General features: G+C 36.6%; 1 protein-coding gene across 1 annotated transcript in view; it reads left to right on the forward strand.

The window, feature by feature from the left end:
- LOC114053684 (laminin subunit alpha-1-like) overlaps positions 1-25,488 on the forward strand; it is a 195,071-nt gene that overhangs the window by 151,633 nt on the left and 17,950 nt on the right. Inside the window, exons 49-58 of the mRNA XM_027876800.1 lie at positions 8,177-8,327; positions 10,392-10,536; positions 11,333-11,474; positions 14,408-14,522; positions 15,713-15,883; positions 18,611-18,762; positions 19,775-19,960; positions 21,108-21,246; positions 22,943-23,055; positions 23,934-24,123. Coding sequence (XP_027732601.1) covers positions 8,177-8,327; positions 10,392-10,536; positions 11,333-11,474; positions 14,408-14,522; positions 15,713-15,883; positions 18,611-18,762; positions 19,775-19,960; positions 21,108-21,246; positions 22,943-23,055; positions 23,934-24,123 — 1,504 coding nt within the window. The remainder of the gene's footprint in view (positions 1-8,176; positions 8,328-10,391; positions 10,537-11,332; positions 11,475-14,407; positions 14,523-15,712; positions 15,884-18,610; positions 18,763-19,774; positions 19,961-21,107; positions 21,247-22,942; positions 23,056-23,933; positions 24,124-25,488) is intronic.

Below are 25,488 nucleotides of genomic sequence, written 5' to 3' on the forward strand. Positions count from 1 at the left end.
AAGAAAGAAAGAAAGAAAGAAAGAAAGAAAGAAAGAAAGAAAGAAAGAAAGAAGTCTATATGGTATTCTAAAATCTATCTTTGGGCAGATTTTAAAGTAGTAAAATTGATTAGATTAGACTAAATAGATAATAAATATTTTAGCTAATTACACTAATTTTTTTCATTCAGCTCTATTTATGTATAAGATCTTCCTAATATCTAACGAAATTCAATTTTGCTATAACCAAAGATCAGTTTCTTCCTTTTGATCTACTGGAAGTAGAGAATAACTGTCCAGTGTCCTCAGGGCACCTTATATAATCACACTATTTACTGAGTTAACCTTCTCTTGTACTTCTCTTCTCCATCAAAAGCAATCTTATTCCCTTTAACCATACAGGGTACATTTTCTAGAATTTGCCACCATGGCAGAGTGCCTTCAACCATTAAAGAAATATGGGCCTATGATAGAATTTCACCCATTTAATGGGTTCCATTTCTATAAAACCTAATGGAACTCAGCCTGAATATGTGCTCTGGTTCAGATACATAATAATCAACTAGAAAAAAGACAAGTCATTGAGCAACCAATATTGCATCTTGAAACTCCCTCTTTTTGTCATTTTTATGGATGTCATTTACTTTTTAAGTCACTATCATGGTTGCGTTTGTATTATGTGATTTAGAGTTTAGAGTTTATTTAATCCAGGCTTTTTATGTGGTCACTCTTTCCCATTATATTACTGTTTAAAAGTTGGAATGCCAAATGGTTTTGTGTTTATGTACTTGTATATAATATAAATTTTTCCTGCCATGAGATTGAAAGTATCAGTATTATTTCTTAATTAAATTCAACTAACATTAGCTAAGAACCTGTCATGCCCAGAGGTCTAAACCAGGCCCTGAAGGAGATACAGAATTAAACCCTTCTTGATCTCTTAATCACTCACTCATGTTCTAGCTTCATTTCCCTCTCTTAGTCTTGACCCTGTTATTAGCCATTTCAACAAGGCATTATTCTCCACCCTTAACCTTCTGCTCTCTTTTTCCTTCATTACCCCTGTCTTTCTAAACCTGCTTGATGCAACACTAGAGTATAGTGGAAAGACAACCAGATTCAGAGGCAGAGGACCTTCTTTCAGATGCCAACTCTGTTATTTAATAGTTGGGTGATCTTGGGCAAATAACTTATCTCCTCTGGGCCTTGGTTTTTTCATTTGTAAAATGAGAAGATTGGGCTCGATGAGCTCTAAGGTCCCTTCCAACTCTCTAAATATTATAGTTCTATGAAACCTGCTTTGCCCTCACCATTTCCTTTTTCCCCTTCTGCTCTAGAGTTACCTGCTTGAGAACCCTGCTTGAGGAAGATAGAAAACCCTCCCAAGCTTACGCTCTCATCTGCCATCTCTCTCTATCTATTGTTTCCTTCCCCATGCCTACAAACTCTGCCTCCCAATTCTAAAACAAAAAATAAACTAAACCAACCTTGCGCTTGATTATGGCGATCCTCGAGTTGTTTTGTTTTGTTTTGTTTTGTTTTATCAAAAGATCAGGATGCTACAGGGCTGAGACAATAAACCAGACCCAGGTGCTCATTTCACAAGAGTATTTTCTCCCCATCTCTTGCTGTGGTGGGGGTGGTTGCAAAGGAGGGCTAATTACTGTATTCCACAGAGATGTTTAGATGTTTTCTGAAAGAAAGCAAAGGGCTGGTGGATGTGGCATTTAGGATGGATGGATCCCATCCTGGGTGCTGTGACTATAACAGTATGACTGGAAAGGCGATGACTGAGGTAGTGGATCTGCTGAGTGTACGTTTTGGGTGTATATTTTGTTCTGAGAGAGATATGTGGCTGTGATGCTTAGCACCAGGGTGTGACATGAGACTAGAGTGAAAAGTGAGTGAATGTGGAGGCCAAGTAAACTTCTGTACAGTCAGTGTGATATGTATGTATACATGTGTATATACATGTGCACAAGTTAGTGTGTGCACATATGTGTAATGGGGTCATAGGACTTGCAGCCTGGTTGCTAGTCCTTCCCATTATGAAAAGGCATAAGAACAGATTGTGAGAAGAAGGAGTCTGAATCCTGAGCAATTGAGATCATTGCACCTTGTGAGAGAGAGAGTGTGACCTGAAACACACCGGGCATCTTAACATTATCATTCTGTCCCTTCAGCTCTTTAGAAAGAGTCTTCATGCACCACCTGTACTTCCTCCCTCATCGTCATCAGCTCTGTGTACCTTGTCCTCACCATTCTCCAAGGTCTTTTAACAGCCTCTTGATGGTAAAATCCAATATTCTTTTCTCAATCTTCATCCTTCTTGAATTGTCTGCTGTGTGACACTGACCATTTAATCCTTCTGTATACTTTCTCCCCTTCTGTAACATCCCTCTTTCCTGTTTCTCCTCCCACCTATCTAAGGGCTCCTCCTCAGTCTTATTGGCTGATTTATCATTCTTCTCCTATCTCCTGTCAGGCTCTTTCCTCACTTTTCTTCTGCTCCCCTTCTACCTTCTCACTCTTGCAAGTATAATTCACTCCCCTGATCCTAGTTATTACCTTCATGCAGGTGGTTCCCAAAATGAAAGTGGCCGACTACCTCCTATTTCTCTAGAATATGTTGTCTGCATTTCTTCACCCTCAATTCATGCCACCTTTTATCATACTATTTGTGTGTGTATCAGCTCTTCCTTGTTAAATGATAAGCCCCTTGATGGCAGAGATGGTGCCATTTTGAGGAGCTTCATAAGTGCTTGTAGAATTGAATTTTGTTGAATTGTCATAATCTTTGCTTTCAGTGAAGTTACAGATTTGGAGTTTTCTTGTCAAAACCATTAAAATGGCTTGCCGTTTCCTTCTCCAGTACTCAGTGCTATGTGATAAAAGCAGCAGAAAGATATAACATTAAGTTCTCGGGGAGGTCCAAATGGGGAAATTGTACTGATAGGGGCATTTGTGGAAAGGTTCATGAAGGAGGTGGCATTGGGCTTTAAAAGATGGATGGTAATTTTAATAGGGGAAGGGAGAAAAGGCATGGAGAACAATGTAAGCAAAAGCATGGAAGTGGGAAAGTATAAAATATGTTTGGGAGAAAGAATAGTTCTCTTTGACGAGATGTTCAGTGAGTGGAAGGGATGATACAACCTGAGATGACTATTCTATGTCCCTAGGACCTTTGCACTCTGCCATCTCCATCAATGCTCACTGGGAAGGCAAGGGTGACATCATATTTTGAAGGAACCAGCATGCTAGGTTTGAATTCTAGTTAGTAAACAGTAGGGAGAAAATTTCTGAGCAATGATATGACTAGAGAGTTAATATAATTTTTAAAAGATTAGCATAATAACCTAAAATTTGTTAATTGGTAATGATGATCAGATAGTCTAATGGGGCCAGATTTGATTATAATTTCTGACTGAAACAAGCCGTATGATTATCTGCTTCTAGGATATTTCTGAAGTTAGAAAACATTTAGAATGACTTTCTTTGCTAGGATAGTCCATGTTTTTTTCTGTCTTGATCTCTTAATTTCTAGTAAGTTTATTGAAATTAACTATCACTTGAATTTGGGGAATGTGAAAGATATTTTCATTTTATTACCAGCTCCTTTTTTCAAAGTTAGGAATCCTATACTCTTTATCAGATCCCAGCATCCTTGGCCTCATGAGACAGCATGGTACAATGAAAAGTGTCTGGGGCCAGAGGATCTGGGTTCCAATTCTACCTTTGGCACTTACTACCCATGTGACAGTAAGCAAGTCCCTTGACCTCAGTTCCTTCATCTGTAAAATGAGGGAATTGTACTAGATTACCTTAAAAATTTCCTTCCAGGATTTTGTGTTCCTGTTATTAAGCAGGTCAGATACACCTGGATTAAGCTTGCAGAAAGCTTTTCATACATGGAGCTATTATTAGACCTTTCTGACTGCTCATTTCAGTTATTTTAATATTGTGTTACTCTAATATTGTGGAGATTTAAAGCCCATTTCTGTTCATACTGTTAAATTCATTGAGTCCTTTTCATCTAAATCTGATATTTCTAATTGGTTTAGGTTGCTTATTGGGCAACAGGTTAGGATCAAGGTATTCAGTGTAATGAGGTGATTCACCTCCTGTTACATCAAATCTTTTTTTTTCTGGTCCCCAGATGATTTGGTATTGACTTGGATCAATACTTGGTTTTGCTTGTTTTTTCTTATAAACTGCAATAAATACAATCATGTTCTTTACATCTTGTGCAATTCATCAACATATTGATCTCTCATTTGGCTCCTATTATGGTTTTGTTGTTTCAAGGTTTTGAAGGTCAGGGCAAAACATTTCTCTAATTTCCTCCCTTGTTTGAGTAAATGAACACTTAGTTCAATTCAACAAACATTTATTAGGTACCTTTTATCTACAAGATTCTATGTGTGTGGCACTGAGGATACAAAGACAAAACCCAGAAAATAGTCCCTGCCCTCAAGGAGCTTACATTCTATTGAGGAGAGAGATAGTATGTATACAGATAGAAAAATGCAAAGTTTTATAAAGCATAATATAATGCCGTTTCAAGAGGTAAAAAGCTCTTGTGGCAGAGAGATATTTGTATTCTGTCTTCAGGGAAGAGATGCTAAGAAATGGAGAATCTATTCCAGGCATGGTGTGTAGCCTCTACAAAGACAGGAAGGGTGGGAGATGGAATATTGGGAACAGTATATAGGACCAGTAGATCAAGAGATTGCAGATTTAGTGAAGTGTGCAGATAAGACTTTATGAACCTTGTGACAGACTACATGTTTGATGTCCATAGACTGGCCTTCTCAAGCTTGGAAAAGCTCTGCAGCAAAGTGAGTACAAGGTAATGAATTTTTTGACCACAGCTACCCATGAAGGGTACCTATGTGGCACCATACTGCATAGAGTGCTGGGCCTGGAGTCAGGAAGATTCATCGTCCTGAATTCAAATCTGGCCTCAGACACTTATTAGCTGGGTGACCCTGGGCAAGTCACTTAACTCTGTTTGCCTCCATTTCCCTATCTGTAAAATGAGAAAGAAATGGCAAACCACTCCAGTATCTTTGCCAAGAAAATCCCAAATGGAGTCATAACGAGTCAGATGCAACTGAAATGAACGAAAAACCAAAACCCGCAAAGACCTCCTGCTAGATCACGGAAGAGTTGCTGTCAGAAAAATTAGTATCCAGTCACACTGATAAAGCAAAGCATTAGCGAAGTATGATTATCTATTTTTGTGAACAGTGTCCTCTCACATTGTATCTCCTCTAGTACTTAGCATTGTAACTACTCTGTGAACAGTAAGCACTTAAGAAATAGTTCTGATTTTAAATTATTCAATTTGAATTATTTAAATTTGAATAGTATTTTAGTCTATTTAAGGCCACGGATCTTAACCTGGGGTTTGTGAACAGATTTCAAAGTGTCCATATACTTGGATAAGAAAAAATCACTCATTTATTTTCATTAACCTCAAATCAAAATTTAGCACTTCCATCATGATTTTTTTTAATCAGAGAAAGGCATACATAGACTTCAACAGGTTGCTAAAGGGGCCTAAGATTTAAAAAAAAAATAAATTAAAAAAACCCTGAGGTAAGATAATTTTTTTTGTTTTTACAAAGGTAGTTTTAACATGTTGAGAGATATAGTTGGTTGGTTCTTGCCCTTCATTCTCAGAGGACCGAAATGACATCACTGTGTTGGGGTCAAGGTGTAATGTGTCTGACTGTGGTTGATCAGACTGAGCTTGAAATGCTCTGCCTCAGATTGGGCACAAATGGTCCGTATGAATATTTGGAGTGGAGGTGTTCCTAAATATATAGTACTGAGCATGTTAAGGGCAACAATATCTGAGAGAAAACAATACACAAGTGCACCAACCATACATCATGCTGCAAGTTTATGTAGGCAAAGACACAAGCCACTCTCTCATGAACAAAGTTTATAGAAGTTAAATGAATACAGGAAAACTTTAGCCTTCACTGAGATTATTAAGCATATGTTCTAGGCAATCTCTTAAAGTGTCCCTGAGTATCTCTTATGAAGATGGAGAAGGAAGGCTTTGGCAGCCAGAAAAGCTCATTCTCTCCTGAACTGAAGTAATAGAGGAATAAAGGACCAAACAAGGGTGATGACATTAACTAATTGATAGAACCAGAGCTATTTCTTTCCAACAAAATTAAGCGTATTTACTACCAGGGTCCAGGACCTATCTGTATGTAACTTACTGATGGAGTACTTCATTCCCAAGGCACTGGCACGGAAGCCTACAGATTGGTACCCAGCTCACATGTGTTTTAGCTGAAATCCAATGAAAGGAGATAGATGACTAAAAGTCAGCATTAGAACCATCTTAGGGAATGAGCTAGGGCTCTGGGAATTGGGAGAGGATGTTGGTCTTGGGCTGAAATAACAAGTTCTGGGCATAGCGTAGAGTAGGACACAAGGGAAAACCAGAATGTGAGGCTTGGTGCTCTAGATATGATGTGATTACCCTGAGCAAATAGAAGCTGGCTCCATGACGACCTTGGGGAGACCTTAGACACAGGCATGATGCACACACACTTAATTCCTTCACATACCTATACGTATCCCTACAGATATATGTCTGAATTCCCACGGATTCCCACCTCTTCTTGAGGCTTCCACAAACCTTTAAAAAACAATCAGAAAAGTATATGATCTGGCAATATTTCACAGGATTATAGCTCAATAGTTAGCTGGGACCACTGAGTCCAGAACCCTCATTTTACAAATGAGGAAACGAAACATAGAAGTTGCTTAGGATCAATTAATCAGTAAACATTTATTAAGCACATACTACGTGCTAGGCACTGTTCTAAGCACTAGGAGCACAAAAAGAAGCAAAAGACAGTCTCTGACCTCAAAGAGCTTGTGATCTAACGGGGAGAGACAACATGCAAACAAAATATATATACAGAACAAGCTAAATATGGGATAAACAGGAAATAATTAAAAGAGGGAAAGCATTGAAATTGACACTTAGGGAAGATTTCTTGTTGAAGGTGGGATTTTAATTGGGACTTAAAAGGAAGCTTAGGAAGTCAGTAGTTAGAGCAGAGGAAGGAGCACACAGTAAGTGTTTGAATTAGCATTTGAACTCAGACCTTCCACAGTACCGATCCCACCTGCTTTTCGTTATGCCCTGATGTTTCCGTTTTAAATGTGAGTTTTGTTTAACATAAATACTTGAAAATTTTTTTTAATTTTAAATTTTAAAAAATTGGTTCCACATGAAATATATGACATGAATGAATTCTCAAGTTCAAAGAATTTCAGCAAACAATTTAAAAGTATGTTCCAAACAACTTTTTTTTTTTTACTTACATGGAGACTTGTTTATTTGTCTAACAATTAGAATGAAATATGCATTCCATCTTCCTGCCTTCCCCCCCACTTCTTTTTGTTGAAGATCAAATTGGTTGAAATGTTCATTGATATTCTATTGTGAGTCTAAGAAATTGCCTTAAAATAGGGCTGTATAAGGTTACTAGTATAGTTGATAGGATGCCAGATATGAAGACAAGAACACTTGTGATCATATGTGACTGAGCCCCAGGCAAATCTCGGAGATTTAACTAACAATGTATAGACAGGTTTCTTGCAATTTTCATTGATGGAGAGAGTTCCCAAACTTTTGAAATTCCTTGAAATATATGACCTTAACACAACGCAACAATCTATCACTTTTGAATAATTTCTGTGATACTTAAAAACAAGTTTGTGTTTGAACCAGTGCTTAGATGTTGGATTACTTAGAACCAGCAGAGGGCGATAAATGACAATACAAAAGGATAATACAAAGACATGTATGACAGTGTTCCAGTCTTTAGGTAGAAAGAATCACAGTAGTTATTTATCTATTTGAGAATTTTCCTTTTAGTTGAAGCCTGCGTAGATCAACTTCCTTCTCATTTCCAAGTTTTCTCAAATCTGAAACAATGTAAGTGAAATGGACGTTTGGCTTGATTCTCCCATTCATGTCAAACATCAAATTCCTAATATTTGGATTCATTATCAAATGATGAACACAATTGCCATACCAAAATATGTATAGGAAAAATAGAAATTGAATTAATGATTTTTAAAATTTTTTTAAATATAACAAATCCATACATGCTACCTATCCAGGAACAGATTGTATTTTATCACTGCTTTTATTTTTTAGTTCACAGAATGAAGATTCCTCGTTTTATTTTGATGGTAGTGGATATTCAATTGTGGAAAAGACACTCCGGTCTACTGTGACTCAGATAATAATGCTTTTCAGTACCTTTTCACCAAATGGGCTTCTCCTCTACCTTGCTTCTAATGGCACAGTAAGAAACTTTTTATATAGTGATTTGTGTGTTTTTAGATTATTATATAAATGCCTGGGATTTTAATGGCTTCCTGTTTCTTTGTGTATTTTACATCCAGTTGTTGGAAATTTTTTAATGAATGTTTGCTTAGAATGGCTTTTTGTGAATTTCTTGCCATTAGAATTTGACATTCCAGTTTCTCATCTAACCCATCTCATCTCATCAAAAGAGTTTACAAGCTCAATATAAGTGAATAGCCAAAAAGGCTAGTGTAATCTACAGCTGCATTAACAGAAGGAGGGCTGACAGACGTGAAGACACAGTATGGTTTTCTGGATAGAAGGCTAGCTTTATTTATAGTCAGGGAAAGCTGGGGTCAAGTCCTAGTACTGATTCTACTGACTAGGTTCCATACTTAAGGATACCACCTAACTTGTCAGTATCTCAGGAAGTTCTGTAGAAGAGTGGTTCTCAGACTTTTTAAACTCATAATATTATGTTTTTTTCCTATGAGGCAGCACAATAGACTCAACATTTGACAACACTGTGGGAGATTTGGGAACCTTAAAAAGAATTATAAGCCTGTATAGTCTGGCAATATACATAGTTTGTCTTCAATAAGAGCAGGCAGGTTGTTTTGTTGAGTTTTTTGTGAGTTCAAGGTCAGATGTGTTTGAATGTTGGGAATACATGTAATAGGCAAGTAGTATTTGTTTTGGAAATACTATACTTATCATACTATGCTGGGTGTGTAGAATTTATATTAAATAAAATCATTTCTATGTGATCTGCTATCTCCAATAGCATAATATCCAAAACTTTGCGACAGCCCTAGTCAAACTCCCAGCCTATTAATGTTCTTTGAAAAACTTGTTCCAACACTGTTATAAGACTATAAGTTAAAGGTGATCTGCATTGATGGAGGGAAGTTCTACAAGGGAATTCTTCTCTATTTATGAAATCCTAGGTCTGGATCCATCCCAGCCCTGCTTCTCCCCAAACCCTGAGCCCAAAAAAAAAAAAAAAAGAGTCTAGATTAAGGGAAGTGATGATCCTCTTGTCTCCTGTGATAATCCCACCACTCTGTAGTATTATGTTCAGGCTTAGGCACATTTTAGGAAGAATATTTAAAAACTGGAATATGGAGGCAGCTAGGTGGCACAGTGGATAGAGCTCCAGCTTTGGAATCAGGAGGACCTGAGTTCAAATCTGGCCTCAGACACTTGGCACTTACTAGTTGTGTGACTCTGGCAAGTCACTTAACCCCAATTGCCTCACCAAAAAGGAAAAAATAAAAATAAAAAAATAAAAAATAAACTAGAATATGTCTCATTGGAGTTGGGGGTGAAGCAAGGTGAACAGGAAGGTAAGGGGGCTTGAAGCCATGCCATGCAGGAGCTTGGAATTTTTTAACTTAGAGAGGGAACTTGCTAGGTGTTTAAGCATTTGAAAGACTGGCATACTGGAGAGGGATTTGATTTCTTTTATTTTGCTCTAGAGGGCAAAACTAACAGCCCTAGTTATAGCACACTAAAAAATAGACGTCAGCCTATGGTAAGGAAAAACTTTGTAATAATTAAAGCTATCTAAAAGAGGAATGGATTTCCCTGGAAAGTAATGAGTTCCTCATAAATGAAGGTTTTCAAGAGGATTCTGCAAGGCCAATTTTGGGGCATCTCTTTGATGCGATTTTCACCAGATGATCTTCTGAAGGCTTTAACAAGTCTGAGATTCTATGACTTTATGGGAATTTTCTGTGCTAAAAATACTTATCTCTCAAGTGTCGAGTGAACACTAACTTCACACTTCGCTATGAGAGTATTCTGTGTAATCCAGTAAGAGCAGTGAAATCCTTCCATAGTGTCATAGCTTTCAGTCGTTCCTATTGGATTTTTGTAAGATTCTAGATGGGCACTCTCTGGTGAATGCTGTCAATTCAACAAGTAACATGGTGGTTGGTTATTTGACTGTGTCTAGTTTTTTCAGATTTTTCCTTTGAAACTATATTGCTGTAAGTGAAAAGTCTCATCATGAAAACATACCAGCAGATAACTACCTTTGTTGTTGTTCTTTTTTCAACAGAGAGATTTCCTCTCTATTGAACTGGTGGAGGGTAAAGTTAAACTCACTGTTGACCTGGGTTCAGGGCCTCTTGCTCTTATTACAGACAGACGTTATAATAATGGAACCTGGTTCAAGATTGCATTCCAACGTAACAAAAAGCAAGGTAAAAAATATTATGCATGGACTGGAATGAATGTACTTGTAATGAAAGACTGTATTTCCTGAAATATAACTCTTTTATTTTATTTTGAGTGTTTCTGAACAGTATGGTAATGAAAATCATTTCTGTAGTATTCTTATAAATTATGGTGACATTAAAATGGTGTTTAATAAAATGGAATGCTGTGCTTTGTTCGTAGAAAATAGTATATTTTCTATGTATGTATTTTAGTATATAGTATATTTTAGTATATTTTCCATATATATTTTCCATAGTTAATTTCCAAATTTAAGGGAAATCAGCAATCAATTACATTTATTAGGGGCATGAGTGAAGAAATAGCATGGGGCAGTGGAAAAAGTACTGGATTTGGACCAAAGGACCTGAGTTCAAATCCTGAGTCTGCTACTTAATACTTGGGCAAATCTTCCTGGATCTCATCTAGAAAATGAGGATGAGAGGACCTCTAAAATTTCTTCCAGCTCTAACTCTGTGATCCTATTTTCTATGATTCTGAATTTATTGAATATTAAATGTATACATTATATCTAACTTTCTTTTTTAGACAAAAATAGAGATATTCAAATATTAAATTTTGTACTGCAATGTGAGGTAGGTTTATAAACTCATAATCTTATCAAAGTCCGTGTCAAAGGATTTTTTAAAAAAAGATTTTATACTTTGAGACTTGACAGTTCTCTGCTTAGACTAAGAATAAAGACAGAATTTAACAATAAAAATATTGGTTTAAAATGCTATCCTGATTTTCTTACCTGTCCACCTCTGTGTCTCCTTTTAGGACTCTTAGCAGTTTTTGATGCATATAATACCACTTCTAAAGAAACAAAGCAAGGAGAATCTCCAGGAGGGTCGTCTGACCTAAATCGCTTGAATAAGGATCCAATTTATGTTGGTGGATTGCCCAGATCGAGAGTTGCAAGGTAACATGTTAGAAAAAAGATTTTTTTTCTGCTATTGATTACCTGATTTTAGCTAGAAAACCAGTTTGCTGTGTAGTGGAGAAATTGATGGTTAAAATAAATAGTGTTTATCATAATTAGAATTCATAATTTTCTGAGTAGTACCAAAATTCTCCCAGTCTCTCCCATATTCATCACCTTATTATTAACTTTGACTCTTCCTGTTCCCTCATTTTTCATTAACAATGAGTTGCCAAATATAGTCAATTATACATTCCCAGCATCTCTCACATCTGTTACTTTTTCCTTCTCTTCCCCTCCCAGCCCTTGTCATTCCCAGGCTTGATTGCACTAGACCCCTCACGAGTCTTCCCACAGTCCCTGTTTTTCCTTTTCAATACATCCTACATTCTACTACTATCCTATCTTCTGTACATAAAGTTCTGGTTATGTCATTTCTCTACTCTCAATCCTTTGGTAGCCCCAAGTAAAGATTGATTTAGCACTACACTCCTGCCATTTACCCTATAGGAAAGGATAGTCAAACTGGGCTGATTTCTGTCTCCTGAGCAAGCTCTAAGCTCCCTCACTTCTAGAATTTTTCTCATTCTATTCCTTATGTATGGAATACTGTAACATCTCTTTATCTGGCCAACTCAAGTGCCATTCTGCCATGAAGCATTACCTAATCTTTCTTCTTCCCCCAACCTCTGATGCAGCTAATTGCCTTTCCCCCCAGGATCTCACATAGTACCTTTTCTATACCTTTATGCATTATTGTTTATTATAGTTTTCTGTATAAGGGTCTCAATTCCCCATGAGATGATAGCTCCATCACAAGGACCATGCCTTATCTAGACTTTATATATCCCTCAGCACCTAGCACAGTATGTGCTTAATAAATGTCTTTTGAACTATTGAATTTATTCAATTATTATGAGCCCAGCATTTTTTAGTAAACTGAAACTAAACTTTTCGAGAGATGCTGATATATTGTCTCTCCTTGGGTATCAGACTCGTATTTCTTCAAATGGAACAATGGAATCTCTTTATAGGGTTGATGTTGGCCTATTGGAATGCCATTGACCTTACATCTTACCATGTAGTCCTTACAAAAGAATTACTTCTTTTGACTTAAAGTACTAAGACATGAGCATCCTCAGGCAGTGAGAGTATTCAATTAGGGCATAAAGTACTAGCCATGTGTATAATGGTTAAGTTTCCAGTGTATGGGGTGATTCATAGTATAACAAAATCAACATAAAATAGGTTATCTAAAATCTCACCCAATTTAAGAAGCTTTTCCTGATCTCCCTTCCCTCTATTGATTATTTCCAGTGTATCCTGTATGTATCTTATTTGTACAAAGTTGTTTGTATGTCATCTTCCCCATTAGATTGCAAACTCTTCAAGGATAAGGATATGCCTTATGCCTTTCTTTGTATCCTCAGTGCTTAGCACAATGCCTGGCACATAGTAGGTTCTTGATAAATACTAATTTGCTGACTTTGGAAAAACAATTGCAAACCCAGGAGTGAATAAAAAGATTTATGAATAGTGGAGGAAACCCCTGTCCAAAAATATCTGGAGCTGTCAGGGCTGGAAGCCTATGAACTTTGTTTTATATGTAAAATTTAAATTATTGATTTAGTAAATCTGATTATCTGCTTTCCCACGTAAAACAACAAAAGCAAGAAGTTAGAACTAACTACTAAAAAAAAAAGTATCTAGAAAAGTGCAACTTTCCTTTAGTGCAACCACGATGAATAGTCCTTAACAGCACCCGAGAATATCATTGTCTCATATCACTTAACAGTAATTGCCATTCTCCAAGAAAAGGGTAAATCATTTTCAGTGTACTCTACATTTTGTTTATTAAAATAGAGCAATATGTAGTACATATCCCAAACATTTTCATAAAAAGCAGTTAGAGTGCTGGATTTGGAATGAGAAGACCTGAGTTCAGATCCTCTCTCCTCTCTCTGACAATATCTATGTGAACTTGAATAAATCACGTATATTTATGTGTGTACATGTATATCTGTGTGTATATATACATACACACACATATGTATAGACACATGAGAGAGAGAGAGAGAGAAGATAAAATGGAATGAAGTTATTATTCTTATCTGAAGGACAAGGTCAGGGGTGGGGAACCTGTGGCCTTCTAGGTTCTTGGGTGCTGCCTTTTGACTGAGTCCAAGTTTTACAGAACAAATCCTTTTATTAAGGGGATTTGTTCTGTGAAGTTTGGATTCAGGCAAAGGGCTGCATTTGAGGACGTAGAGGGCTACGTGTGACCTCAGGTTCCCCATCCCTGAACGCAGTCATGGGCAAAGCAACATGGATGGTGTTCATTGGTTCTTCCTGCTATATTAATGTCCAAACAAAATCAAATTAATTGTAGTCTGGTTAAATTCCATTAAGCAAGTATCTATTAGGCACCTACTGTGTGCCAGGCACCGTGCTAGGTGTTAGGAATGGAAAGACAAAACAGCCTTTGCCCTCAGAGAAGTTTCATCCTTCCATGTTTGGGTCTTTGGGCATACATGAAAATCTATGATACACAAAATTCTTGTGATGAATCTTCCATAAGACAAGATTGTGGGTTTTTAAAATACTTAGGCTCTATTTTATTGTGGGTGGTAAAAAAAATTGTTAGAGTTATAGGGTTTCATGGGGGTCAAAAACATCATTAGATATCTATATAACTACATCAAGCAAATTTAGTTTCATTCTTTTAATCCCTGGGTAAAATCTTTTTGGTGATTTAAAGGTGTAATAAATTGAAATTCATTTTAGCGTCATGTGCTCATTTCTGGATAAGCTGTTTTTATTATACTAGGAAGTAGTTTCTCCATATTAGATCTATTTTTATTCTTCCTTTCAAAAATTAAAAATTTGAAAGCGAGCCAAATAATTACTTTTTTGTTTTCTTTTTTTCCCACTAGGAAAGGACTTACTAGCAGATCATATATAGGTTGTATTAAAAGCCTGGAAATATCCAGATCTACATTTGACTTACTCAGAAATTCCTATGGAGTGAGAAAAGGGTGTTTACTAGAGGTATGAAGTATTTTTATTAAGATTATATTGCTGTAATTGTACTATTGATTCATGCTGAGGAAGAAATTATTGAGACTATACTGGGACAGGACGAAACTGAAAGATTGTTTTGGAATCAGAAGATCTGATTTTGTTTGGGGGAATTTTTTTCTGACATTTGGAACAAATAGTTAATTTTTTATGACAACAAAAAAACTTGACATTTCTGTATCCGTTGTAGGTGATCTACCCCAGGGTATTCAGCCTGAACTCTCTTGACTTTTTTCTTTTAAAAAATCTTTCTTTTTTCTTTATGAGTTTAATAAACATCTATAAACATGAACATTTCAATATATATAGAAAAATGGAATTGTATGTGAAACTGAATTTCTGTTTTTTCCCACTAAATGACTATTTCTTTTATAATTCAAATTTAAATAGTTCTAACACTGCCCTGCTTGTCTATTTCTCCTTCTGAATTCATTCTGCTCTTTTTTGTTTTTTGATGATTCACTGACACTTTAAAATGTTTTTTCTTCTTTCTCTAGTACCACTATCACTACTCCTCCACTTTCACGGCTCTCTCCCTCTCCCTTCCTCCAAAAAAAAAAAAGAGAAAAAGAAAAGCCCTCTTTCCCATCAAATAAATATAGAAGTGTAAAACAAATTCACATACTGGCTGTGTCTTTTTGACTTCTAAGAGTTCTGGTTTTGGATCTAAATGTAGATCACTCACCCATCAGATGTGTGACTGTGGACAAATCATTTAACTTCTCATAACTTTGGGGTGTTTCATTATCGTTATTATTAATAATTAATTAAATTATTATTAAGCATTTATATACCACCTACTATGCATAGGTCACTGTGCTAAGTGCTTTACAAATATTATGTCATTTGATCCTCACAACAACCCTGTGAGGTGGGTGCTGTTATTATCTTCATTTTACAGTTGAGGAAACTGAAGCAGGGATAAGCTTCTTGCCCATGGCCACACATCTATCTAGTGAGTGTCAGAGGCTAGTTTTGAACTCGGGTCTTCCTGATTCGAGGCCTAGTGCTGAATCTACCACCTCAGTGCTTATAAAATAGATCATAATACTCACACTCCCTAGTTCACACATTTGTTGTGAGGGAAGTGCTTCAAAAACCTTAAAGAACTATATAAATATGAGCTATAATTAGTAAATTGTTCTCTTTTATAAAAACAGCCTATCCGGAGCATTAGCATCTTGAATAATGGGTACATTGAATTGCCACCAAAGCCACTGTCAACAGAGTCTGAGTTGATGGCAACATTTGCCACTAAGAACAGTAGTGGCATCATCCTGGCTGGTCTTAGCAAGGGAAAGGATAAGAGAAGTCGTCGACAGGCCCATGTGGTAAGTTATCTTAAATACTATGGAGCTACAGATCTGATTCAATTCCACTTAAGAAGCATTTATTAAGTGCCTACTATGTGTAAGATACAAAGAGCAAAACAAAAGGAGTCTTTGACCTCAAGGGACTATATTCTACTAGGGGTCAGGAAAATGGGAACCAAATGTATACAAAAAAGTAAATATATGTATACAAAGTAGTTTTGGTCAGGGGAGAGCCACTCGGGGGATCAAGAAAGGTAGCACCTGAGCTGAGCCTTCACAGTCATTAGAAATGTTAAGAGGTAGTAGTAAGAGGGGAAAGTATTTCAGGCATGCCTACAGAGGCAGGTGCAATGGGATTAAGTGACGTGTGGTGATTCTGAAAAGGCAGGCTAGAGTCAGACTATTGCGCACCTCTAATCTTAGACAATTGTGAGGTAGATGAATTGAAGAGGGGAGCAGGAAGCAGGAAGACCAATTAAGAAGCTATTACAACAGTCCAGATGAAAGGTCATGAGGGTCTGAACTAGGGTGGTAGCCCTGTGATTGCAGACGAGGAGATGAATGCAAGGGATGTGGAGAGTCAACTTGGTAAGTAATTGGATGTGAAGGTTAAGGGATAGTGAAGGATTGGGTCCCTTGGTTGACAACCTGGGTAACTGGAAGGATAATGATTCCCTTAAAAGAAACAGGGAACATTAAAGACCTTTGGAAAAACTAAGAGGTTTAAGATTACTTTAAAATATAAAAATGTAATGTATTATTCCTTGTCATTTCTATCATCATTTGCATGAAATCAAAAATAAGCTTTTGCCCATAGCAGTGGTTTCTTTACATTGCATGATCCTTACTTTAAATGACTGAAAATGAAAAAAAGGTAAAAAATGGTTTGATTGTTGCCCCCCCTTTTTTCCATGCCACTTTCTTCCTGTATTTTATGACTCTTAATTCATTTGTAATGTTGAAATGCCAAGCAATGAAGTTCAATAGTTTTTATTAGAGGACTGTTAACATGAATATCTGTTGTCCTCCACTGGGCCTGAAAGACTCAGGAAAAAAGTGGTACATCTGATACACATAAAAAAAAACCCAGTAAAAATAGCAGGAGGAAATTAAAGTTATTTAAGTTAAACTGAGTTAAGTTCTACACTCAAAAATGGAGTTGTAGTAAAATCATTATTGTGAGGGGCAGCTAGGTAGCGCAATGGATAAAGCACCGACCATGGAGTCTGGGGACCTGTATTCACATCTGGCCTCAGACACTTGACACACTAGCTGTGTGACACTGGGCAAGTCCCTTAACCCCAATTGCCTCGAAAAAAAAATTTTAAATAAATTAAAAAACAAAAAAAAGTCATTATTGGGCATTAATGTTTGAGTAAGGGAAAATATACTAATGAACAACTACATTAGAATGATGGACAGGAAAGTGCCTTCTTAACAGAATTATAGACTGATCCTCAAGCACACTAGGAAAACCTGCTGGTACACAGCAGCAAACAATTAAGGTTAATTGCTTCATTAGCATTAGAGAAACCATTGCCCCATAGCCAAGTAGGGAGAAGTCACACCCACAACGGAAAGGCTACAAGCTTTGTAGCTGAGGAAAAATAGCAGTAATATGTGAATGGTACTTGTCCACCCTAGCTAAGGTCTTACTCCAAGACCATCAACATAGCCCCCCAGAAGTCAATAGAATCATGATAAAAGGACTGGTGAACTAAAAAAACCTCAGCAGTATGGATTGGCTGACCCATGCTCATGCAGGATTGAGGTCCTAAGGGAAATTACTGCCTGCTGTAGTTGAGGAATCCTGGTCTTCTTTCCTGGTGTATGAGTTTGAGTTTGTCCCCAGAATGGAAGTGTTAATGTGTGCTTTTTGGAGCATGAAGAACTTTGTTGGGCCTCTCTAGAAGTCTGTGTTTTCCAGTGGGCCAGGATATAAAGGGGGAAGGGAATAAGCATTATATGGCACCCACTATGTGCCAGGCACTTTGCCAACATTTACAAATTTTATCTCATTGATAATTTGGTGCTAGCCTACCTTTCAACAGTTATTTCACATTTCTCTCTCTATATGTTAGAGTTTGTCTCTAAGATTCCTAGTTTTACTTTATTGAAACTACCCGAAAGGAAGGATTAAGATTCTCTAATGGAACAGCTTTACTTTCCATGATTTTTTTCCTAGTTACTTAAACCATGTCATTTTAAATCACCAAAAATCAGGAAACAGAATAATTAGGGTTTGGTCATGTATTAAAAGTTTGAGTGTTGCATCTTCTAATAAATAATTTCACATGTTCTGAAACAAAACTATTCTTTTAAACCAAAATTGTACCATTGCATAAATATGCATGCTATCTATTTCTATGTAGAACAAGTTTTACAAAAGCTTTTTTTCTGTAAATAATCAAAATGTCAAGAATTTTCCTTAATCTTTTAACTACTTATAGAAATATCTTTATACTATCTCTTGAAATTGCCATTTTAAAGCTCTATTCATTTTCAAATTTGAATGCTTTTATCTTAATTATAAAGAATATATTTCTTTAGCATTTGCTATTTTTCTTTTTCTTTTTGTTTATCAAATGAAACATGTAAAACACTTTATATACCTTCTCTATAAGAATACTAGCTGTTATCTTCTTGAAAAATAAGTAATCATATAACATAAAAGAGAGCATTAGGAATTAAAATTAGAAAACCAATGTCCTGTGGAAAACCTCGCTTAATGTGCTATCTTCACAGCCCTTCTTCTCCATCGTACTGATTGAAGGCCATCTTGAAGTACATATTAATCCTGGGGATGGAATGAGCACCCGAAAAGCCACCCTCCATTCGACCACAGGAACATACAATGATGGGAAAGAACATTCCATTGTCCTGATCAGGAATAAAAGGTACTAAAAACATACATAAGGAAATACACATATACATTTGTGTAATAACCATATCATCACTAGATGAAAATGTCCACATCAGAAATGACTTAATTGTTCCTGAGTTCAAATCTAGCCTCGGACATTTTCTAGTTGTGTGACCCTTCGCTCTTTCCCTCTCTCCCCCCCTCTTTTAAAAGTGGGCAGCTAAGTGGCATAGTGGATAGAGCACCAGCCCTGAAGACAGGAGGACCTGAATTCAAATCTGGCCTCAGACCAAACACTTGACACTTACTAGCTGTGTAACCCTGGGCAAGTCACTTAACCCCAATTGCCAAAGAAGAAAAGAAATGACTTAATTGTAATGATTCTTGCATTGAAATAATCTTTATAGTTATTTTCATAGATGGAAGTATCTAGATAGTTTACTGTCTCATAATATGTTGAGGTCTTAGTATATATAATACCGTCCTTAGGAACCCATATTCTAGGGCTCCTTTAAAAGTGTGACTATCTTATAATAAGCTCCTTTTGATATTGCAACAGCCAAACCCTTTTTGGTTGGAACCCATGTCAGATTGTCTTTATGCTTAATTGCTCCCTGCCACAAGGTGTAATTATATCAAGGTGCCAGAATATTTGTATGTACTGCAATAGAGGGTTGTAAAAGAGTACTAGGAATATTTAGAGTGACCAGTTTTCCTAATCTAGTCCCTACACAGGTGTGTGTGTTTAACTGTTTGAAGGATAAACAGCAAGAAAATATATAAAAGTCTTTGTTTTTAATGCTTAAACCATCTCACTTATACCTAAAGTATTTTAATTGCCAAAGTTCAGTTGTGAAAACTTATCATGCATTCTCAAGAAGAAATCGCATTATAATTTCACTAATACATTGTTTGGTAGTGATTTACACATTGTTTAATAAATTTGTTTTTTTAGTAAACTATTGGAATGGGTCGATCCTTTGTTATTGGTTTGTCCATTTAGAAACAAAAAACCCAACTTTTTGCTTTTTTCTTTGAATTTTCAGAATCATCACAGTCCAAGTAGATGATGCTAATCACACAGAAATGAGATTTGGGCCACTGGCAGAAACCAGGATCATAAATGTATCTAACTTGTACATAGGTGGAATCCCAGAAGGAGAGGGCATTTCTGTCTTCAGAATGAGAAAATCTTTTCACGGCTGTATAAAAAACTTGATCTTCAATATGGAGTAAGTCTAATATAATCAAAGCTTTCAAAACAATAATTTGTCCTTGTAGCTCTCTACTTTAACATGAACATTAGTCATTTGTGACCCATTTCTATTGTATAGATATCCCAAAATTCAAGTTCTATGGAACTTTGATATTCCATAATTACAGGATAGCCCAATTTTAGTATCTGAGAATCATCTAGGTTTTTATAAATACTCGAGTCACAAATAGACTTTGGTATGATATTCTAGTGTGTTTCTCTTCCCTCAAGTTTTGAACCTCTGTAAAGTTGACTTCTGATAATAAAATTTATGCCACCCAGGTTGTATTTAGAAGAGAATTAAATAGTGGGATTTTTTAATTACTGATCCCTTATAATTACAGAAAAGCCTACAAAGGTTAAATTAAAATTTTGATAAATATTGAGAAGAAACTATTGTTGAGAACTCGGGCAGCAGACTTGTTGCTCTATGGAGTTCATCACCAAAATCACAGCTGCAGAAATGGGCTACCATGTTTAAACTGAAGGCAACGTCCAAGAAAGTGCTTTGCATACCTAAAAGTGATAAAAATGACTTATTATTAAGCTTTTACTAAATCTAGGGCTAGGGTTGAGGGTTTGTGATGTGACTCATGCTATCCTTATCTTATATGGCTTGGCTGGTTTTTCCTTAAAAGAGATTGAAACCATCCCGAAGACTTAATTGGCCCTGGAAACCAAGGCTCAAGACATTGAGGTAGCTTCCTGGAGGTCTGTGTACAAAAGCCAGGCTACAAGGAGGCAGGACTGGCCAACATGGAGGCTGGGAAACTGTGCTCAACTGAGTCAATGCTGCATCTTTGTTTCATATCCTTTCCAAGCTATAGCTTTGTAAAGTCTTAGATGGTCTACAAATATCTCATTTCATTTCAGTTCTCAACCTGAAGCACCCAAATGTCCTGAATCAGGCCTGGCCTACAATACATATAAATCTATGTAATGATGTCATAATATGTCTCAACTACATTATAAAAAGAATAAACTAATCAGAGTATTCATATCAGTTATGTTATCATAGTTTTTATTTAAAACATTTGCAAAATAATCCAGTATCAGAAATTACTCTTTCTGCCTATTTTTTGTGGCATGGTAGGTTAATTTCTGGAACCCTCTCTGTTGCCTAGGCTTTTGGATTTCACCAGCGCAATTAGTTATGAGCAAGTGGACATGGACAGCTGCCTGCTTTCAGAAAAGCCTCGACCAACGGTTATCCATGGAGAGGACATTGAGTTTCAGCCAGAGGCTCACCCCTTGTCAAATCCTGTAAGCGCAGCTCTATGTAATCAAACCCTGATTGTTACAACCATAAGCCGTGATAATTCAAATGCAATCTGACAAGTTAACAAATATTGGTGCAAGAGTACATTGTGGCTTTTTAACATGAAAATTAAATATATCACAATAGCTAATACAGGAAAAAGAGTCTTTAAAAAAGCATTAGATTCATGTAACCCAATTCATGGTGAGGATATTTTTGTTGTTAGTTAATGTTTCTCTTTGGAGGCAATTAGATGGATCAGTGGATAGGGTGCTGGGCCTGGAGTCAGGAAGACCTGAGTTCAAATTTGGCTTCAGATACTTACTAGCTGTGTGACCCCAGGCAAGGCACTTAATCTCTGTTTGCCTTTATCCCCTGGAGAAGGAAATAGGAAATCACTGCAGTATATTTGCCAAGAAAATCCTGGATAATACTGACATGCTATGGTCCGTAGGGTCACAAAGAGTTGGACATAACTGAACAACAACAATATTTCTCTTTGGTAACACTTTTTACTTTTTCTTGGACAAAAATGAATACTAACATCATGCTAGTAATGCAATGCTTAGCTAATAAGTAGTATGTTAATATGCTTGAGGCCTTTGAGTTCAAAATTATTCTCCCTGATGTCGCTTTTATCCAAAACTAGAAGCAATAACTACATGGTATCATTCAATTCCTATGATTAGTGTAGGGACAGTTACTAATGCAATGAATTGGTAAGGACACCAGGTTTGAAGTCAGAAAACCTGAGGTTGACCACCAACTTTTCCATTTAATAGCCGTGTCAGCTTGGGTAAGTCACTTAACCTGAGATTCAATTTCTTTATCTGTAAAGGAAGTTGGAATAGATTAGAAACTTTGAGGTCTCTTCTTACTTTAGATCTATGACCCTATAAATCTTCAGGGACTCTACTGACCCATTCTGTCTATAGTGTGAAGAGGTTACAGGACTCCTCCAATCTTTCTAGGTTCATTAATACATTTGAGGACTCTCAACCATGCTCCCTATCTGGCTTCCTCCCTTTCCTCTCAGCTCCAGCCATATTTCCAACCATACATCTACAATAGGAGGTCTGGAACTCTGGTGCAATTGTTACAACTGCATTTTCCCAAACTGACAACAGTTATGTTAATCTGCAACAGTCAACGTTTCCTGAATGCTGCCTGTCTTTGGGGAACGTACTAGTGGACCCTATGCCCTTACTATGACACTTTTTTATGTAAGACACTCTAGGAGCCAATAGAGATTTATGAAGAGAATATGGAGAAAGGGATAAAGGTTTATCGGTACAAAGGAAAGTTTACTTTTTTGATGTAAGAAGGAACTGTCCATCAAGCTAAGATTTTATTGATATATTTTGATGAATGTGCCTTTTTTCTAGCCCAAACATATTTAAATTCTGATTAATTTCGTAATGAAGAAAGAAATAGTATTAATAGACATTTTATTTATACAGTAGAGCAGAGGTCACCAAGCTACAGCCTGAGGGCCAAATCTGTGCTGCTTGTTTTTTTTTTTACAACCCTTGAGTAATAATAGTTTTTTCATTTTTAAATACAATAAAACTTTTAAATATCCAAACTATTCTTAGCTCACCCAGCCCTCAGTGACTGACCCCTACTGGTCGGCCAGATGCACATGTTGTAGACATATGGACCTCTGAAGTTTTTTGTATTTGTTTTTGTTTTTCATCACAGGAGCAGTGTGCAGTGGACAGAGAGCCGGACTATGTCCCCAATGCCCATCAGTTTGGCCTCGATGCAGGCAGTCATTTGGTTTTGCCTTTCAACCAATCTGCTGTCAGAAAAAAGTATGTGTGTCTCAATTCTGTTACAAGGCCCATCACTATTAGTTTAATTTATGAGGAGCACTTTGAGGATGTGGAATGTCAGTCATTCTCAAAGAAGCAACTGGTACTCATCTTTATTATTGCCTTTAAAGGCAACTAGGTGGTACGGGGGATAGAGCATTGGGACTAGAGACAGGAAGACCTGAGTTCAAATGCAGTCTCAGAAGCTTACTAGCTATATGACCCTGGGCAAGTGACTATGCTTCTGTCTACCTCGGTTTCTTCAACTATGAAGTGGAAATCCCAATGAACATTTACCTCCCAGGATTATTATAAGAATCAAATGAGATATTTGTAAAGTTCCTGGCACATAGTAGGCACTTAATAAATGCTTATTTCTTTCCTTTCTTCCTTAATGGGTCCTCTAATGAGATAAATTAATATCAAGTGTTGGACTTGGAGTCAGGAATAATAATAATATTGATAGCTAACATTTATATAACACTTAATATGTAGTAGGCAATGTGCTAACCATTTTACAAATATTATCTCATTTGGGAAGTTGGGAAGTAAGTGATATTATAATCCCCATTGTACAGATGAGGAAACTGAGCAAACAGATCAAAAAACATGTCCAGGGTCACACAGCTAACAACTAGCTGAGGCTATATTTGATTTCAGGTCTTCCTGACCCTAAGACCAGTGTTCCATCTATTTTACCACCTTGTTGTCCCTCAAAAGACTTGATTTCAATTCTCTTCAAATCTCAGTATCTGACACAGGATTTGAATTCAGATCTTTCTTCTTTGTTATAAGTCTAGCACTTTACCCACTTACTCTTCCTACAAAGAAATTAAATTCACTCTTCTCCTAACACTAAGCTGTTGTTCCCCCACAAGGCTTTCAGTGCAGCTGACTATCCGAACCTTTGCCTCAAGTGGTCTGATTTACTACATGGCTCATCAGAACCAGATTGATTATGCAACTCTTCAGCTTCATGAAGGACAGCTCTATTTCATGTTTGATCTTGGGAAAGGGAGAACAAAAGCCTTCCATCCTGCCTTCGTCAGTGATGGAAAATGGCACACGGTAAGCACCAGGACCTCTGTATCCACTTCTCCAAAGTTCCATTCACTTCAACAGATATCCACTCCTCTCTTTTACTTAAACAGAAACAAGTTCCTGACTTGCTATGTCAACAAGCTAAAAAGAAGTGAATTACATCTGCTCAGTGACATAAATTTACCAAAACTTTTAGAAGGAACTTTCCTGAAATGGGTATCTAAATTTAGCATTTTTTTAAACTGGTTTTCAGTTTTATCAAAGCTATATTAAAAGGAATTGATAAGATCCTTGTAAATATACAGCTTTTTAAAAGCAGTATGTTTTGTTCAATGATTGCTATTAATGTAGACTTGGAAACTGTGTCTCTTTTAAGATACAGGATTTATGAGTTGAATTAAAATAGAATGTTTATGATGGCCTGAATAGAAAAGAGAAAAAAACCCTTTATTCTGACGGTTGTGCAACTTGGTTAAAATAGAACCTTGGATTAAGGAAAATATGAGGAAAACAATTTAGGATATATTAATTTGAAAATTGTGATTATTCTGAAAGGGACGAGACTGTCAGTTAATAAGCACTTACTAAGCACCTACCATGTTCCAGGCCTCTGGGTAAGTGTTGGGATTACAAAGTAAAGCAAAAGACAGTCCCTGCCCTCAAGGGGCTCACAGTCTAAGGACTGCTTAAAAAATCCTTTTGCTAGAGGATTTTTCTGTTTTTTTTTGTCTTTTTTTATGGTAGTATTGTACAAAGATACCTATCAGGTTGGACACCTATTGTGGAATGTAATAGAATTTATGTAGTCCATACATTCAGCAACCCACTGCGTTCATTGTGCCATGGAAGAGATCATCAGGAGAATTTGGGGAGAGTGGTTGCTACATATAGGTTCTCATAGTTTGATATTAATAATAGTATTATCAAGTGTCACCTTCACTCAGAGGCTGCCACTATCACTGGATCCCTTTTTTTCTGATTGATTTTGTAGTTTGTGTATTACATTTAGTATACTAGGTGGTGCAATAGATAGGGCCTTGGACCTGGAATCCAGAAGACCTGAGTTCAAATTCAGCCTCAAATATTTACAAGCTGTGTGACCTTGCGCAAGTCCCTTAACTTCTATCTTCCACAGTTTCCTCAACTGTAAAATGAGGATCATAATAGCATTTGCCTTCTAGGGTTATTGTAAGGACCAAATAAGATGATATTTATAGAGTGCTTAGCACAGTGCCTGGCTAGCAGGCGCTATATACATGCTAATAACAATTATTATTGTATTTTTTGTTGTTGTTGTTGCTAATGTGCTAGGTGAGAAATGGGAATTAGATGTGTTAGCACTTTGTAAAAGTATATTGAAATTGTATCTTGTTATGATCTCTCTAACTACCC

Source organism: Vombatus ursinus, unplaced genomic scaffold, assembly GCF_900497805.2.
Source record: "Vombatus ursinus unplaced genomic scaffold, bare-nosed wombat genome assembly UNPS02014812.1, whole genome shotgun sequence".
NCBI classification, from domain to species: Eukaryota; Metazoa; Chordata; class Mammalia; order Diprotodontia; family Vombatidae; genus Vombatus; species Vombatus ursinus.